Here is a 15,844-nt window from a genome sequence, read left to right on the forward strand (position 1 = left end):
TTATGATTTGGTGCTATATAAATAAAATTTGATTGATTGATTGAAGAAAGCCGCAGTTTGTTGTAAAGCTGTTGAAGTACCATAGTGTGAAAATACGTAAATTGAAAGACTGCACACCTGAAAAGTCCATGCCCTCCACAATCTGTCCAGAGTCCCTGAAGTTGTCTGTGCAGCTTCATCCTGATCAGATCTGTAGAGATTTCCACCTCTTTCTCTACTTTTTCACCTCAAGTTAAAGGCTGGTGTGATTTAGGTGATATTAATCATGTGTGACATCCAGTCCACTGAGCTGCTTCCACACAAAACGAGATTCTACTTCACTAACTTTACCACAAACTGCAACATTTTGTGTGGCGTGTGTGTGTGGTGAGCGGTAAACCTCAAACAGAATCAAAAAAGGATTTGTCTTTCACCTTTGACTGCTAGTCATTCAGGTCCCATAGGGCTGGACTTTGGCTCTTTATACTTTTGCAGGTTTTAAATAAAGTGTTGTCATTTTTTATTTTCTGCAAAACATTGATACATATAGTATAAAAATACATTGTCATTTTTACCTTCCTCACTAGGTAGGAGATGATACAAAACCCGCATTTGGAAACCAGAGTGGAATTTACATCTTAACTCTTGCAATTTTTTTTCGCATATAGGTGCATTTTGGGTGTAAAGAGTGTAAGTCTTAATAAACACATTGAATAATTTTTCTGTCACATCTTTGCAGAATTTTTCTGTATTGAACCAAGCTCCTGTATCCTTTCCTGACCCTAACCAAATTGCATCAGTGGTTAAACATCTCCATAAACAATATTTAATTTGTCACTATACATTTGCAACAAGCACATACGTAATTTCAAAGATGCTGGATGATATCCTTTTTCTATTCCCTAAAAAGACCATATTTTTGGTTCAGAAACATTGAAATTATATGCATCTATGGTATGCAGAAATATACAATGACAACATTACAGTAAATCTCCTACAGGTAGGAGGTCAGGCGTCATTCACAGCACTGTCAATCTCTATTTTCTGATGCTGTCATTATGAAACACTACAAAAAAATAATGCTATTGAGTAAAAGGTTGAATGATCAATGTTTTTCTCAGTGGAAAATGAAATGCAAAAATTACATTTCCTACTAAAACCATGACTCATATCACAATCACAATATCTGTCACAATATGATTTTGTTTTTTTCCCAATTGTTCAGCTCTATTATGCATTTCTGCAAACCACAGATATGCATTATCTCAATGTTTCTGGATCAAATATCTGTTTCATATCAGTGTTTCTAGATATATGTACATACAGCTTGTAATGATTTAACCACTGATGGTGTTTTTGGCATTCTCATGGAATTAGAATGATGTTACAATAACAATCACGTGTCTAAGAAACAACACCGTTATCAGACTTTTTGTGGTAGGTTTCGGCACTGAAAGCACCCTTTTAGCATGAGGGACAGACGCCAGGGCTTGGCTTAATACAGGAAAAGTCTGCAAAGATGTGATAAACAATGCCCATTCTCAATGACTACCATAATCTTTTCTTAACTGCAACCCAAGTGCTTTTATTGCTGAAACTGAAACTTACAGGATGTGAATTCTGCTTTCTTGTGTAAATCCACCATCCATACCAATCACCTCCTGCCTATTCAAGAAATGCCAAAAAAAGAAGCAGATCCTTCAATGATAAATGATGCTGAGATAATATGTATCCACGGCTTGCAGAAACACATAATGACATTTTACATGGGAAATCGGTGGGGTAGAACCATTATTTGGACATGTTGAAAGCCAGCTACACTAGTGTCTTTAAGTCAAAGGTGTGCAAACAGTACCTACAAACCTTCAGATAACAAAACAGACAAAGCTTCCTCATGAGCAACATGGAAATGCGGTGAAAATGAGTTTGCCAGAGGCTGAAAGATGTGTTTGGAAACAAGCATCAAAGTGGGAGAACATGGAAAAGCATGTCCACAAATGTTAACAAAGCAATGAATCCTTGTTAGAAGTATGACCTTCATCAAAGATCTGCTGATCCAGGATGCTACCACAGGTCTGTGTTTTTTCCATTGCTCACAAAACAAAACATGATCATGTAGTGTTGACTCACATGGCCTGGATCATTTTAATGAGGCCGAACTCCAGAACAAGACACAATTTACTCCATTCATCTCTGAGATTCCACGTCTCTTGATCTAATTCATTATGTTCAGAAAAGTAGAACTGATTATAGATGCACGACAGAAGCGCCCCTTGTCCAAGAGTCCTGATGGATATCACCCACTGTCTTAAATAACATGTCCTATGAATACGACTAGTTGAACTTAATTCAAACAAAAAAAGAAAGAAAGACAAGTACATTGAGATAAGTTCCCAGACAATCAGTTTCTTTGTGAGGCCAAGAGACAGGAGTCTCTTTCCCGTGAGACCGAGAGTCTAATATTGTCCATTAAGAAAACAGGAAACTTAAGGTTTGTCATCCTTTGCAAATCTCCCATAAAGTCACGTATTCCATGCTCATTTTTCTTAGGCATCAACAGAACAGAACTGTGAAGAAAGAGGGGCTGAGGAAAACAGGTGTGTCAGTGTCGTTTTGTTTCCAAGAGGCTGGCTCAAACGTCTCTCGTGTCAATCACCTTGTTTTCATTAAACCTGTGCGGCAGTGATAAGAATGAGCTCATGTTTCTGTTCTGCTCATGTCTCTTTTTCCTTCATTAAATGAAAGCAAAACATTTTAAGTGGTGAAGCAAGAGGCAACACAAAAAGACTTCTTAAAAACACCATTCAAGAAAAGAAAAATGTGCTGACTGAATCAAATAGAAGAAGTTCAATCTGTTTCTACGTCTCCAAAAGCAAAAGTTATTTTTTTCCTTCATGTGTCTCTCTTCCCGAAGAGAGCAAAAAAGCAAAGGTGAAGTCTCCTTTCTCCTGATCACCAAGTGTCTCTTCTGTTTCCTCATTTTATCAACCAAGAAAGGGAGAAAAGAGAAAAACAAAACAGAGAAGAGAAGTCTTCTCTCTCTTTGTCAACCAATTCTTGCATCTGGACATTTTGGTTTTGGAGGTCAGCATCCGGCAGGCACGTCTGACATGAAGTCGAACTCGTTCTGGCCCAGCCACAGTTCTGGAAGCTCATTGGCCCGGTCCAAACCCAGTTCCACCACCAGAGACATGAGAACCTCCTCGTCCACAGGGTCAAAGTCGATAATTCCTCCTGCCCCTGAGCCCTGGTTGCCCACAGTGATGCCGACACCCATCCCACCTCCTCCAAGACCCGCAGAGGGTCCCAGGATCTGGCTGCCTGTGCCCAGCGGCGAGGTGGTGTACCCTCTTTGAGTTCCACCGGCTGTCTGATGTCCGGCAGATGCTCCCGCAAGGTTCTGGTAGTGGGAGTTGAGCTTCTGTAGCTGCATGCTGGCGATGAGATGCGGCCCTGTCTGGAGGCAGAAGGGCTGTGTTTTGGAGACAGACGTCAGCGATGATCCGGGCGAGGCGACGTGGCCCGGGGACGGGGAGAAGGGCACAGTGGCGGCTTTGGAGGATGGGTAGTGGAGCAGGGAGGTAAGAGGAGATGAAGAAGAGGAGAGGTCCTTCATTGCAGCGTGGGCGTTGCCAGGGAACAGCAGTGAGGTCATCACCAGGAAAACCCAGAGCCTGCAAGAGGAACGAGGAAGAGAGGGGAGAAGTTATGTAATGTCATTGAACGGGGACATGAAGAGGAAGAGATAAGCTCACAAGCTAAACAGGGTCTGCTCATATGTCATTAAACATTTGACTACCACAGATACGGAGATACAAATCTGAAATGGTTCAGTGTAAACCGACAGCTGCTGAAGCCACACCTGCAAAACATCTGGGGAAGACAAATGTTCTGTTTTGTTGAAGCATGTTGTAACTTCACTTGGACTTGCAACAACCACAAATTAGTCAATCAAACCCATTTTAGGTTTCATAGTTTTGTGTATTTAAACCAGATGCTATCAGGAAAGCAAGAATGCTTGTTTTAATACGCAGATGGATGACAAATTAAAGCTGCAGGAGGCAGAAAAAAGGGGGAACAGCATAATCTTCCTTCTGTGATTCTCTCTTTTCTGTCCAAATCAAAGTAATCAATATAAAGACAGATGACATGACGACATTTCATGCTGCAATGGAAAAGTGAGCTGTTGTTGGAACTGCTCATAACAAAGTCTGAGTCTTGTGGTTTTGAAGTGAGTGATACAACAGCTCTTATGCACTTCATACAACCACACTTCAAAAACTCTGAACCAAGCCGTTGTGTATGTCAGTCTGTGCTGAATGCTCCATTATAATAAAGATGGTTTGGCTGATGTAACCATGCAGCCAAATGCAGGCCAGCATGAAAGTCCGGGCAACCAGACAACAGAAATATTAAGCAAACATTATGCTTCAGTAAACCATAACTACTCTTCAGTATCTCCTGCATCACTGTTGTTGCCATAACAACAGACTGCTTTTACACAACATCCATGCAGAGTAGAAACACTCACTTGTGCAAACAGGTGTGAAAAACAAAGGTTCATGAATTGATTCGCACCTACACTACGTGTTATTTTAGCTGGGGATACTCAACACATAAAACGGACAGTTAAGCTGATAAAGAGCTTCAAGAAAATGAGAAAGGAGCTACATGAGATGTCAAAACTGCAGTTATTAAGCTATTGAATCTAGTCTGTTTCTGGATTTTAATAAGAATACAGAATTCAAAAAAATATCAAAATTGAATTGCAAAGCATATTTCTATTATGTGGTAAAATAGAGATGAGTGATATTGAATTTCATTTTCTATGTTGTAGAACAAACAATAAAGACAGCTGACACCACATTTCCACCCCTCAACACTTAAGGTTCAATATGTAACATTAGTGTGTGCCATCTGTACTGTGCTGACTTTAGCAAACTCCATTTCTATACTCCTAGAATGGAGTACTAAAGAACTTACAGAGACAAGAAATGAAAGCTATAATCTAGTATCACAAAACAACAGAGGAACTTCCCTGCCATTTTGGTTTTAAAGTTGTTCTCAAAAGCAACTCAATTTTAGTTTACAGTATGTGTAGAATCTTTGCTAATATCAAAAAACTTACTTTGACGGTGATGAAAACTGAAAGCTATTTTTTTGTTCAGCAGCAACATTAGTGTGTAGCAGCGATAGAATACATAGAATTGGTGGGTGAAGGAACCTCGTTGGCATCAATTGCTGTTTTGAAGCCACTACTTTGGGATTTGGCTAGGACTACGTTGATCATTTAGACCCAAAACACAGGCAGTAAGAGGTGAGTTAACGCTATAGACTAGTTCACTGAATCAGAGTTCTTACTGAGAATTGCTAAACAAAGTTGTTTTACAATCTTAACCACAGTGGAGGTGTCTGTCAGCAAAAATGTACTTTATTAAATAAAATGAAACTATAAAAGTCCAACTTGGCAGGTTCGTGAGCTGTCATGCAGACATATCAATCAAAGCCCAACATAGCTGACGTAAAAATCTTGTAATTGAACTTAGATCTGACTAATGGAGAAAAAAATAATCATCCTTATTGAAGGGTCCAAATAAAATGGATGAGACCAGAATAAGTATTGTAAAAAATTATTATTATTATTATTATTATTTAGAGAGTCTATCGCCACATTTCCACTACGTGGTGCCGTCTCAGCTCAACTCACCTACCAGGTACTATTCCTGGAGACCGTTTCCATTACAGAATACTACCGACTTTAGAGTACCTGGACATCATGGCGACGCTGTGTGTAACTTCCGTGACGTCTGCTCAGAGAGTTACTGATAAATTCGCTCATTGTGTGTTGGCCCGTAAAGCTCACATTGAATCTTTTTATTGGCCACCAAGGACAGAAATGTCTGACCCTCCCCAACTGACCACAACATCATTTTGCAGGCTATCATCATGGATTAGCCTACCGGTATATTTACTGTAAACTTCCGAATGTTTTTTTTTTTTTTTTAAATGACATGTCGCACATTGATGAAGCAATGATGTATGACAACTCTCTGACCAATCAGTGGTCTACAGTGTTTACACATCACATTTTAGTATCTCTTCACCCATTTTGGAACCTCAGCCAAGCAAATACTAAAAAAGTAGTGCCGGGTACCAGATTGCAGGTTCTTTTACGTAATGGAAATGCAAAAAGGCCGAGTCGAGATAAGCATGTAGTGGAAACGCGGCATATAGAAGCGTGGGCTTTTTGGAGCTACCCCCAGTGGCCATCAGTGGTGTTACAATTTAACTTCTGTTGCCTTATTTTATCAACTAAGAAAGGGAGAGAAGATGCATAGGCTTCATTTTAGAGTAATGGTCCTTGGCCCTTGATAGACACAGAGCTACACAGCTGCCATGTTGGACTGTTTCAAGTCTTTGCTTTAACACTCTTTGTTGCTGCTGTAGGTAAGTAGAAGGGAGCATATGAGGAACTCATGAACCACTATAAGGAGTTTTATGGAAACTTTCTGCACAGACAGTATTATACAGGCCGTTATCATGGGTGAAAACAACCGACCGAGGCAGCTGTTTGTACATAAATGTAGCTAGCTAATGTCATACAACTAAATTCATATCTCTTGTGCCTATTGTCTGGTATTTGATTTTTGGTTTGTATTTTTGGTGTCTTATAAGCCCATGTAAGGGCTGGACATGTCCTTTATGCAAGAAACAATAATAAAAACATTCATTCATTCATAACCACTCACATATGGGTAAATCTTTAATATGGAATCTTAAATATGAAAAATACCTTGTAAAATAGTAGGTGAAAGATATCCTGTTGAATAGAGAGAACCAGGCTGCCTGTTTCCCTTGCTTGCTAAGTTAATTGTGCCATGGTCGACATTTAAAGTGAAATCAATCTTCTTAAGTATGAAAAAAAATTAAAAATGGAACAATGTATTTGACTTTTTGGCATTACTTGAGACAGGAGACACTAGAGGTAAAATTACTGGTGGCTTGCAGGCAGCATTTGTTAGCTTAGTGAAGGATGACAAATAACTTAAGTGGTCATTTAATAGCGTTTCCTGACAAATGCTCAGCTGCCTCAGACCGCAACAACAAAGGCGTTGTTGACTTAAGAGCAGCTTTGCTCATGTTCTTATGACCTGATAAATCACTACGGTCACATCTGTCTGGGAAACACACAACGGGCCAACCCTGGTGCCTGAACGGCCACATGACTCCTTGTGCGTCTGCGAGTGTGTATTCACTTCGTGTCTGCTTTCTCTCTTGACCTATTGAGCAGCAAATTAACCATGAAAAAGCCGTGGGGAGAAGGCCCATGGGTACCAATGAGGCTAGGGAGTGTTTATAAGTCTATACATGTGTGTAGACTGAATGGACTTTTCAATACAACGGAGCCTTTGATTATCCTAAGTTTGACTGGGTCACATGGCAGGATAAATACATACAGGCCATGAGAACTGAGCATATGTCTGCTGTTTGAAGTACACAGGCTTTTCTTGAGTATTTCAGATTTCCACTTACTATAGGTGAGGTTTGACTCTAATGCCATTTACTAATAATTAATATTTTAACTTACTCAAGGCCAGTGGGGTTAAGTACTGTACTCATGCACAAATCTGAGTTACTTTACTTGAGTATTTCCTTTTTCTGCAACTTTATACTTTTTACTCTACTACATTTGTCTTCCATCTTAACATACTATACTGCAATATTTTAAAATACGACACTTGTAAGATTAAAATGGTGGTTTGAAGTATGTACTCAGGTACACAATTCAAAGGTATGAGCTCCACCAAAGAGTGATTTTTAACAAGTAACTATCTCGGTGTCCACCTTATTGTCAGAAGGCCCTTTAGTCAGAAAATTTGCTTAGATTTAATTGATAAATCTAACCCTAACTCTAACACCCAACCTTTTTCTGACTAATGGGCCTTCTGATTTTCTGACTAACAGGCCTTCTGACAATAGGGCGCCTCCCAACTATCTCATGTTTTATTTTATTAAATGCTCAAATCATCAAATTTGTCACAGAAAATCAAAGGTTAGAAAAAAAAAACAGATGTGCATTATTGCTTTGTTTTGCCTTCTTTTCTGTCTCATTAGTTATATGTTTAGACCTCAGATTTACATGTGTCCTTGTACATAAAACTGGGTACAGAGAAGTAAAGTTCTGCCGCTTCTGCTGTGCCTCATGGGATCCGACATGTTTTTTGTTTTTTTTGTTGTTGTTTTTTACAAAATAGCTAAGTGGACTGCATCTCTTGTTGCACATGATACCAAAAAGACTGTAACATCATAACATCATTGGAAAAAGTATTTAAAAATGTGAAAATCACTACAGGTCTGGTCATGCTGAAGCAGCAGAAGCATCTTCAGTGACTCTGAACAGATTGTAGAGGCAGTTACGATAATGTAATTTCTGCAACTTTTGGGTGTGCAGTCTTTCTTTTTACATGTTTACATCTTATAATTTTGTATTTTTACACCAAACCACAACTTTCTTGAAAAAATCTTTTTTTTTTTTTTCTTTAATTTGGGAAACACCAGATGTCTAAATAATGGAATAATTCAGTCGGGATGAAAAAAAAAAAAATCTTTTCTCATTAGATTTTTTTTTCTAAAATAAGACCAGAAGGTGTGTGACATCAGCTTCTATACAGTAATTCACACTAGGTACCTCCAGCAGCTACAGCAGGAACATGCTGCAACAACACTGATGCTTCACAATAAATAATCCAATGACGTCAGACATAACGATCAGTTAAAGCATGAATCCAGTGCTTAGACTAAATATACCTTTGCTGTGAATATCTGCTTTACTTAAATATAGATTTTAATGCAAAATATATAAGTGTAATCAAGTATTTTTACATTTCGGTTGCGGTACTCTTACTTAAGAATCTGAATACTTTTTCTGCCACTGGTGTGACTCTTGCAAATACACTCCTTGAGGCTCACATTGAAGTCCCAGAGCTGGTTTATGTTACACGCAGTTCAAAAGCACACACACACATGCGCGCACACACACACACACACACACACACACACACACACCATGTGGCTATCCTTTGGGTAAGTTAATCGCTTAACGTGCTGATTCTCAGTCCCTTCGCTCTTGCACTGTCACAGTCATATTTCCATCATCTTTAAAGGAACAAGTCACTAAATACTACTGAAAACATGACTTCTCTTTTTTTTCACAAGCAAAAAAAACCAAAATCATATTTAAAATGTAAACTGCAGCAGGCTCAGGATAAAAAAACTTGAGCTAAAGAAAAGAATGAGTGTAGTTTGATCAGACAACAGAAAGCTAACATATGCCATTGACTTACATTCATTTACTTGAGACTTAACCACATCATGCCTAAACCAAACCCTGACTTCAACCAATAAGTCAGTTTTAACCCTTAAATGTATTGATTTAGAAGACCTGCAGAGTCTGCACATACAGCCCCTCCTCCCAGCGCCAGCTCTTATTTAGCGAGAACATAATTGCTACAGGCAGGCATGCAGCTGCACTCGACTGATAGAGTTAACACACACAAAGATACCAAACAGCTGTCAATGGCAGCTCTCTCTCTCTCTCTCTCTCTCTCTCTGTATGTGTGTGTGTTCATTATTCATTGACTGATTACTGTCAGGGCCAAGCTGCACATGGTGTCTCAACAGCTTTCCACCACACTGAGTCCAAGAGAAAAAACACACATCTCATCAAATGGCAAACTCTTTGGAGTGTATTTTCTTTAGGGTACAAATGCAGTTTTTCATACTCGATAACAACACTGAAACACACATTTGACAAACCATTGCAAAATTTTTGAGTGAAAATCACAATAATAGGAAGGAATGTAGCTGATCAATACAATTTTACAATTCTGGTGTAGATCTATGGTGGCAGACAACAACTACACAGAAAAAAATACTAGAGTATGTTTCTCTTATGCTTTTGTTGTAAGGTTTTTATGTTCCTTTAAATACAACATTATCCGTTTCCTGAGAAGTAAAAATGGAAAGCTGCATGATGGAAAATGGATCTTAAATCTTTGTCATTTTTGTTCGTTTTGTTTAAAACAGCAGATATTTAGTGATAACACAGTGTCTTTTGGAAGTGCAACAGTTACCAGAGGGATGGTCCATGATGATCACATATTTTAAAGTGAGCTCTCAGTGAATCAGATTTTTGCTGCCGAAAATGACAAATACCAGCATATTTTACGCTTAAAATTTTAGATAACATTTTGGAGTCCAATTAGGAGAAATTATCGAGGAGTAACAGCACTCTTTGGATTAAATTACTTTTTTTTCCTTTTTAGTGAAAAAAAAAACAAGACGTATTTCCCAGAAACAAGTATTTTCTCAGCAGAATCATGAAGATGAATCTTTCATTTTTCTTCTTTGCCTCATTTGCTTCAGTAGGCAAAGGTATATAGTGGTATCACACATCTGGAATTGTGGGTATTGGAGCTGAAATGTTTTTAACATTTTTACATGGCTGGCTTTTGGAGGCACCAATGTGCAAATGTTGCTCTATGCAGTTTTACAGGAGATCATACTTTGGTCAGAGTGATTAGAGGTGATTCAGATTTGATTCAGATAAGAACACTAACCAATGCAATTTAGATTTTATTTTGCATTTTATTCTCTGATAATGTGCTTTTAGTTATTTTCCAGTGTGTGAACCTGACTTCTTTGAGAACACAGAAGGAGATATTTAAAGTTTACTACAGGAGAGAAGTGAGAAAGGCTTTTTACTTCCTCACATAACAGCTTGTTTGTGTGAAGACAATGGGATTGGCTGTAAACCACAATAACACAAACCTGCAGCCCACAGTTTGACTCTAAAATGAAGATGGACTGGATTCAAAAATACCCAGACTGTTTGCCTCCCCACCCAGAGCAGGAGGCTGATGCGATGGAGTTAAAGGAAGGATGCTGTGTGAAGCAGCTGGAGCAGCGCCAGTGTTTTTTCCTGTTCACAGCTGACCTGACTCATTGTGCTCTTCCACCAGTTTTATGAGATTGTGAAATTGGGCTCTACTTAGCTTGGCTGCGAATTATTTTATTAGCAGTCTGGGCTGCTGTCTTGGCCAGGGAATGGTCCACATTTATTTTAATTATCTGCTATGAAAGTCTGCCTTCTCTGCCTCTTTATAAGAGTTTTATTATTTTTGTCATATCCAGCTGGATGTTTAGTCAAACAACCCCAAACACTGTAGGCACTGGGGATGTATTATGATATAAACACAACAAACAATGGGTTGACAGTAAAAATAATCTGTAGATGTAGCCTATTTATAATAAACTTCAGCCATATAGTATGTTGATAAACCAAGTGATGAAAACCTCACCATGAAGCCCATTTAGGAGAAATGGGCAAGCTTTGAGCTCTATCATCTGATCTTCAATATTTTTTTCCTTTTGCTAATTATAGTAGTAATAAAAACCACTGCTGATGTAACTCATACGACCAAAAGCTACAGAACAACCATAAAACACAATTTTTGACAGGCATTTAGATTTGAAGGCCACCACAGAAGATTATTACTTCAGTATAAGGGTAAAAAAAAATACTCCACTCAAAGCTCTACATTCAAGTCCAAGTATTATCAGCAAAATGAACTTTTAGTAAGAAAAATCCAAAGGGTCAATGTGCAGTAAAATAGTCAGCTTAAGTCTTTTACTATTATAGATGACTTTTTACATTTATTTTACTGCTGCGCATGTTAAAGATGAGCTTATTTTTAACTACTTTACACATTGCCTGTAGTTCCATCGACAGCAAGGCATCATGTTCTATAGCAGTGATTTTGCAAAACCTTTTTCAGTGTAAGACCCAAAACAGAAATCTGGTGTCTACTTGGGAACCAAACTAACAAATACACAGCCTAGGATTTCCAACAATGTAAATTTTTATTGACTTTTCTACTATCAAAAGTATCTCTGAAAGGCGCTCTTTTAAAATATTTTGTCATTTTGGCTGGTTACATCATTTTTGTCTTAAGGCACATTTGAATCTTTTTAGCTCTTTGCCTTTATACTTCTTTTATATCACATCCTTCTTGCTTCATAACTTTCGTCTTGTTCGGTTTTTAACAACTGCTGCCTGTTTGGTGCATTTCACTTTACTTTACATGTCATATTACTGCTGTATATTTTACTTGTGGTTTGATAAAAACAGCTTTGCCACCGATTTTGCATCCCTGCCCTACGTTTGGGAATCATAGTCCTGTAAGGTCATCATGTGTTTGTTGCATTGTTTCCCTAAGAGAACCCCATATGTCAACAAAGTCATGTTTGCACACGCTCAGAAAAACAGGCCTGTTTTTAACTTTGTAAGCAAATCCAACACATTTGTAGAGTTTACTGAACTGAACTCGACCCATAAATAAAAACTTGAAACATGCAAACACTTGATGCATGCAATATCAACACATCTGGAGATCTGTCTAATCTGAAAAAGCAAAATGCACAATAATCACATCTGAAATGATATAAACCTGAAAAGTATAAACCTGCATGAGGTGCAGGCCAAGGCTGTTCGCAGAAAAGCACCTGAATGTTGATTATTGCAAAACACAAGATCCATAAATCTAATTTGTATTTAATACAGAAATATGATGGGGAGAGTGAAATGAATGCAGATCATATCACTTATACGAATTTACATAGGAATTGTCGGTTGGTCTATAGCTGGCATGAAACACACAAACTCACACACAAACGCACCCCAATGACGACGAGGTTTTCAATTACACTATTAAAGCGTGACGAGCAAATTGAAACGTCAGTCTGTCTCAGTCCCTTTCACAGACACGAACACACACACATATAGACTGCACACCATATGCTGCCCCAGCGTGACGCATTCATTCATTCACCACTCGTTTTAATTGGCTCCAACTCCATATTGAAGGCGGTTAATGAGAAGCCAATTAAGGTTTAAAAAAAAAAGAAAAAAAAAAAAAAAAAAGAAAGAAAAAAAAAAGAAGCTCCGACTTACTGTGGCTTCAACAAAGTTTCTGTCTGCTGCGTCCGAAATTCAACTACTTCGGGCAAAAAAACACATAGACTTGATAAAAATGAAAGCTAAGTCCGTGTAGTATTTATTTGATTAGACTAGACAGGAAGAAGAAGAAATATAAGAAACAGAAGAAGAAATAAAACGTAGAAGAAGAAACAAACAGCAGAGCAAGAAACCGAACAATATAAAAAGGAGTAGAAGAAGAAGAAGAAGAAGAGTGTTCAAAGACATAAAATACACAGAACCTGCATGTACTTTCAGAAGTAACTCAACTTTACACCAGTTTCATGGCTTTTGCGGCAATTTCTGCATTATCTATGTTAAAAACAATCCTAGCTAAACATATAAACCTATTAAATTGAGATTAATCATAAGATGAATCACGATACGCACTGGTAAGGTTTGCCACATATAAAGGCAAACCTTGGGGAGACTGTTAATTTCACGCACCGTTTTACAGTTAAAAAAAAAAAAAAAAAACATCCAGCTTGAGGCAAAAACTCCTTGACCTCATTTAAAATGTTATGTAAACACTTCTACAGCAGAAGAGCCGTGCAGAGACGAAGAGAGGAGCCCGTTACTGACTGACTAAAGAACTTGGCTGAGCAGATTTACAGCACAAACATAAAGTGGCAAGTCCTGTTAATGATGAGATCATAAGTTTTAATAATAATATTAATAATAAATCACGCAGAGATGACAGGAGTGTTTAACAAACCTTTAGGAAAAGCCCGGGGAAGTCTGACAGCGATGACCAGGAGAAGACCAGATAAGTGCAGGTTTAACAGGCAAATCCAGAAAGTCCAAAGTGCCAAAGACAGATGCACTTATTTAGATGTGTCTTTACGTGGATATTAAGAGTCAGAAGTAGCAGTCCGCAGAAATAAACTGTGCGCACAGAGCCACACACTGACTGAGAGTGAGTGACTGCAGAGGCTCTGGAGGGTTTGTCAGCTCCTCAATGAGCTTGTTACTGAATAAAAAGCATTTTGTGCCTCTCACTCTCTCTCTTTCCTCTCACTGACCAGCCCGGTGCGTGTATGTGTGCCTCTGTGGGTAGCCTCAAAAACAGGAACAGGATCGAACGGGATTTGGAGAGAAGGGGCTATGGCACTGTTTATCAACCTTGGAATCGGACCCCATGTGGGGTCGCCTGGAATTCAAGTGGGGTCGCCGGAAGTTTACAGTAACTGATAAAAATAGAAAAAACAAAAAACGTATTAATTAAAAAATATATGGTGAGTTGAGAGAGACAATCACAATACATAAAACACATGACAAACTCTGAAGCCGAAACTGAATCACTGTGGTACTGTTTATCTTTCAAATGTTCATTGTGGCAGGTTTAAGATGCTGCAGCTCTTTCATAATTCATAGTTTCAGTTATTGTTTGTTCAGTATTAATTGTCAGCCTTGTAAATACAAACTGGACTGACTGTACATATCCCGACCAAAGAAAATAAAATTCTCACTTTGTGAAGTAATCTAAACCTAGCTTTTCTGCCTTCATCCATAATAACATACATTATATAGCCTAAATGTCATCTAAAATTAGCATTTATTTGCAACATAGTATAGCAAACTATTACATGATCAAAAACAAATACATTTTAGCAGAAAAAAAAAAAAGTCTCCATTTTTAATGTTTGAGGTTGCCAGAAATTTGTGATGTTAAAATTGGGTAACGAGCCAAAAAAGGTTGGGAACAACTGGTCTATGGGTAAGTCTTATTGGTTGAGACCGATCAGTGGGCGGAGTCAAATTTTCAGAGGAGTTTTAATATTATGTACTTTTTATTTGTCGTAATTCTTGTGAAATTATTTAGTTTCATGACAGTTATAGTTTGACCAAACAAGTCTCCACCTGGGTTTAACTAGAAATAGTTCTATGGATAGATCCTTCCACTGGATAATTACAGCAGTGATTAATACATTCTCATTCTTTAACTGTAACTGATGCAGTGAGTAGCTTTTTAGTTCCATAACAACCATCAGTTTGAGAGAGAGCATAAAGCCTGGACTATACGTCAATGGAAACAGGCCATGTGGTTTGATGAGTCCAGATTAACCCTTTTTCAGGGTAATGTGCCACATTAAGTGATTACCCATCATGCCGAGTGCCTACAGTATTAGCCTGTGGGGGCAGTGTTATTGTAACAGTTGGTCAGGTCTAGTGTCAGCAATGTTATGTGTTCATAAAATTAGGTCAGATGACGACCTGAATATACTGAACAGTGGATCCGATCAGTGTATTTATTTTTCCCTGAAAACAGACATATTCCAAAATGACAATACCAGGATTCATCCAGATCAGACTGTGAAAGTGTGGTTTAGGGACCATGAAACATAATTTTCACACATGGATTGACCACAACAGACATACAGACTTGAACCCCACTGAGAATCTTTGGGATGTGATGGAGAAGGCTTTACACTGTGGTCCAACTCTCCCATTATCAATACAATATGTGCAGTGTTTGACTGTAAATGTGCCCTGTAATCAAAATTGAAGACAGTCTAAGGAAATATTGTGTTTGGGTTTATGATGTAGTTAAAAAAAAGAACAAACTGTTTTCAGTGGAATTAAGTCCTTTAGTCATGGGTCTGAATACGTTATTGTACAGAGTATTGTACTTTATGCTCCACTACATTTGTCTGACAGCTTTACTTTCCAGATTCAGTTTTTCATCCCCTTCCTGTCCAGTAAAAATAATGAATCTCCAAATGTGTTGAATTTTCTTTTGAGTCATCATTGAATCATCATTTGACTGACACAGATGTTCCTCATTAGAGCAAATGTTTGTTTTGTCCATTCTGGGCTTCTAAGTTAAGG

The 15,844-nt window shown here is 38.2% G+C and overlaps 1 protein-coding gene across 1 annotated transcript; it reads right to left on the reverse strand.

The window, feature by feature from the left end:
• Positions 1-209: 209 nt before the first annotated feature.
• cited1 (Cbp/p300-interacting transactivator, with Glu/Asp-rich carboxy-terminal domain, 1) lies at positions 210-14,008 on the reverse strand. The gene is made up of 2 exons (XM_030162719.1): positions 13,731-14,008; positions 210-3,653 (listed from the first exon to the last, which is right to left on the reverse strand). Exon 2 carries the CDS (start codon positions 3,632-3,634, stop codon positions 3,065-3,067), a length of 570 nt encoding a protein of 189 aa, XP_030018579.1. The 5' UTR covers positions 3,635-3,653; positions 13,731-14,008; the 3' UTR covers positions 210-3,064.
• Between the last annotated feature and the right edge of the window lie 1,836 nt (positions 14,009-15,844).

Source organism: Sphaeramia orbicularis, chromosome 18, assembly GCF_902148855.1.
Source record: "Sphaeramia orbicularis chromosome 18, fSphaOr1.1, whole genome shotgun sequence".
NCBI classification, from domain to species: Eukaryota; Metazoa; Chordata; class Actinopteri; order Kurtiformes; family Apogonidae; genus Sphaeramia; species Sphaeramia orbicularis.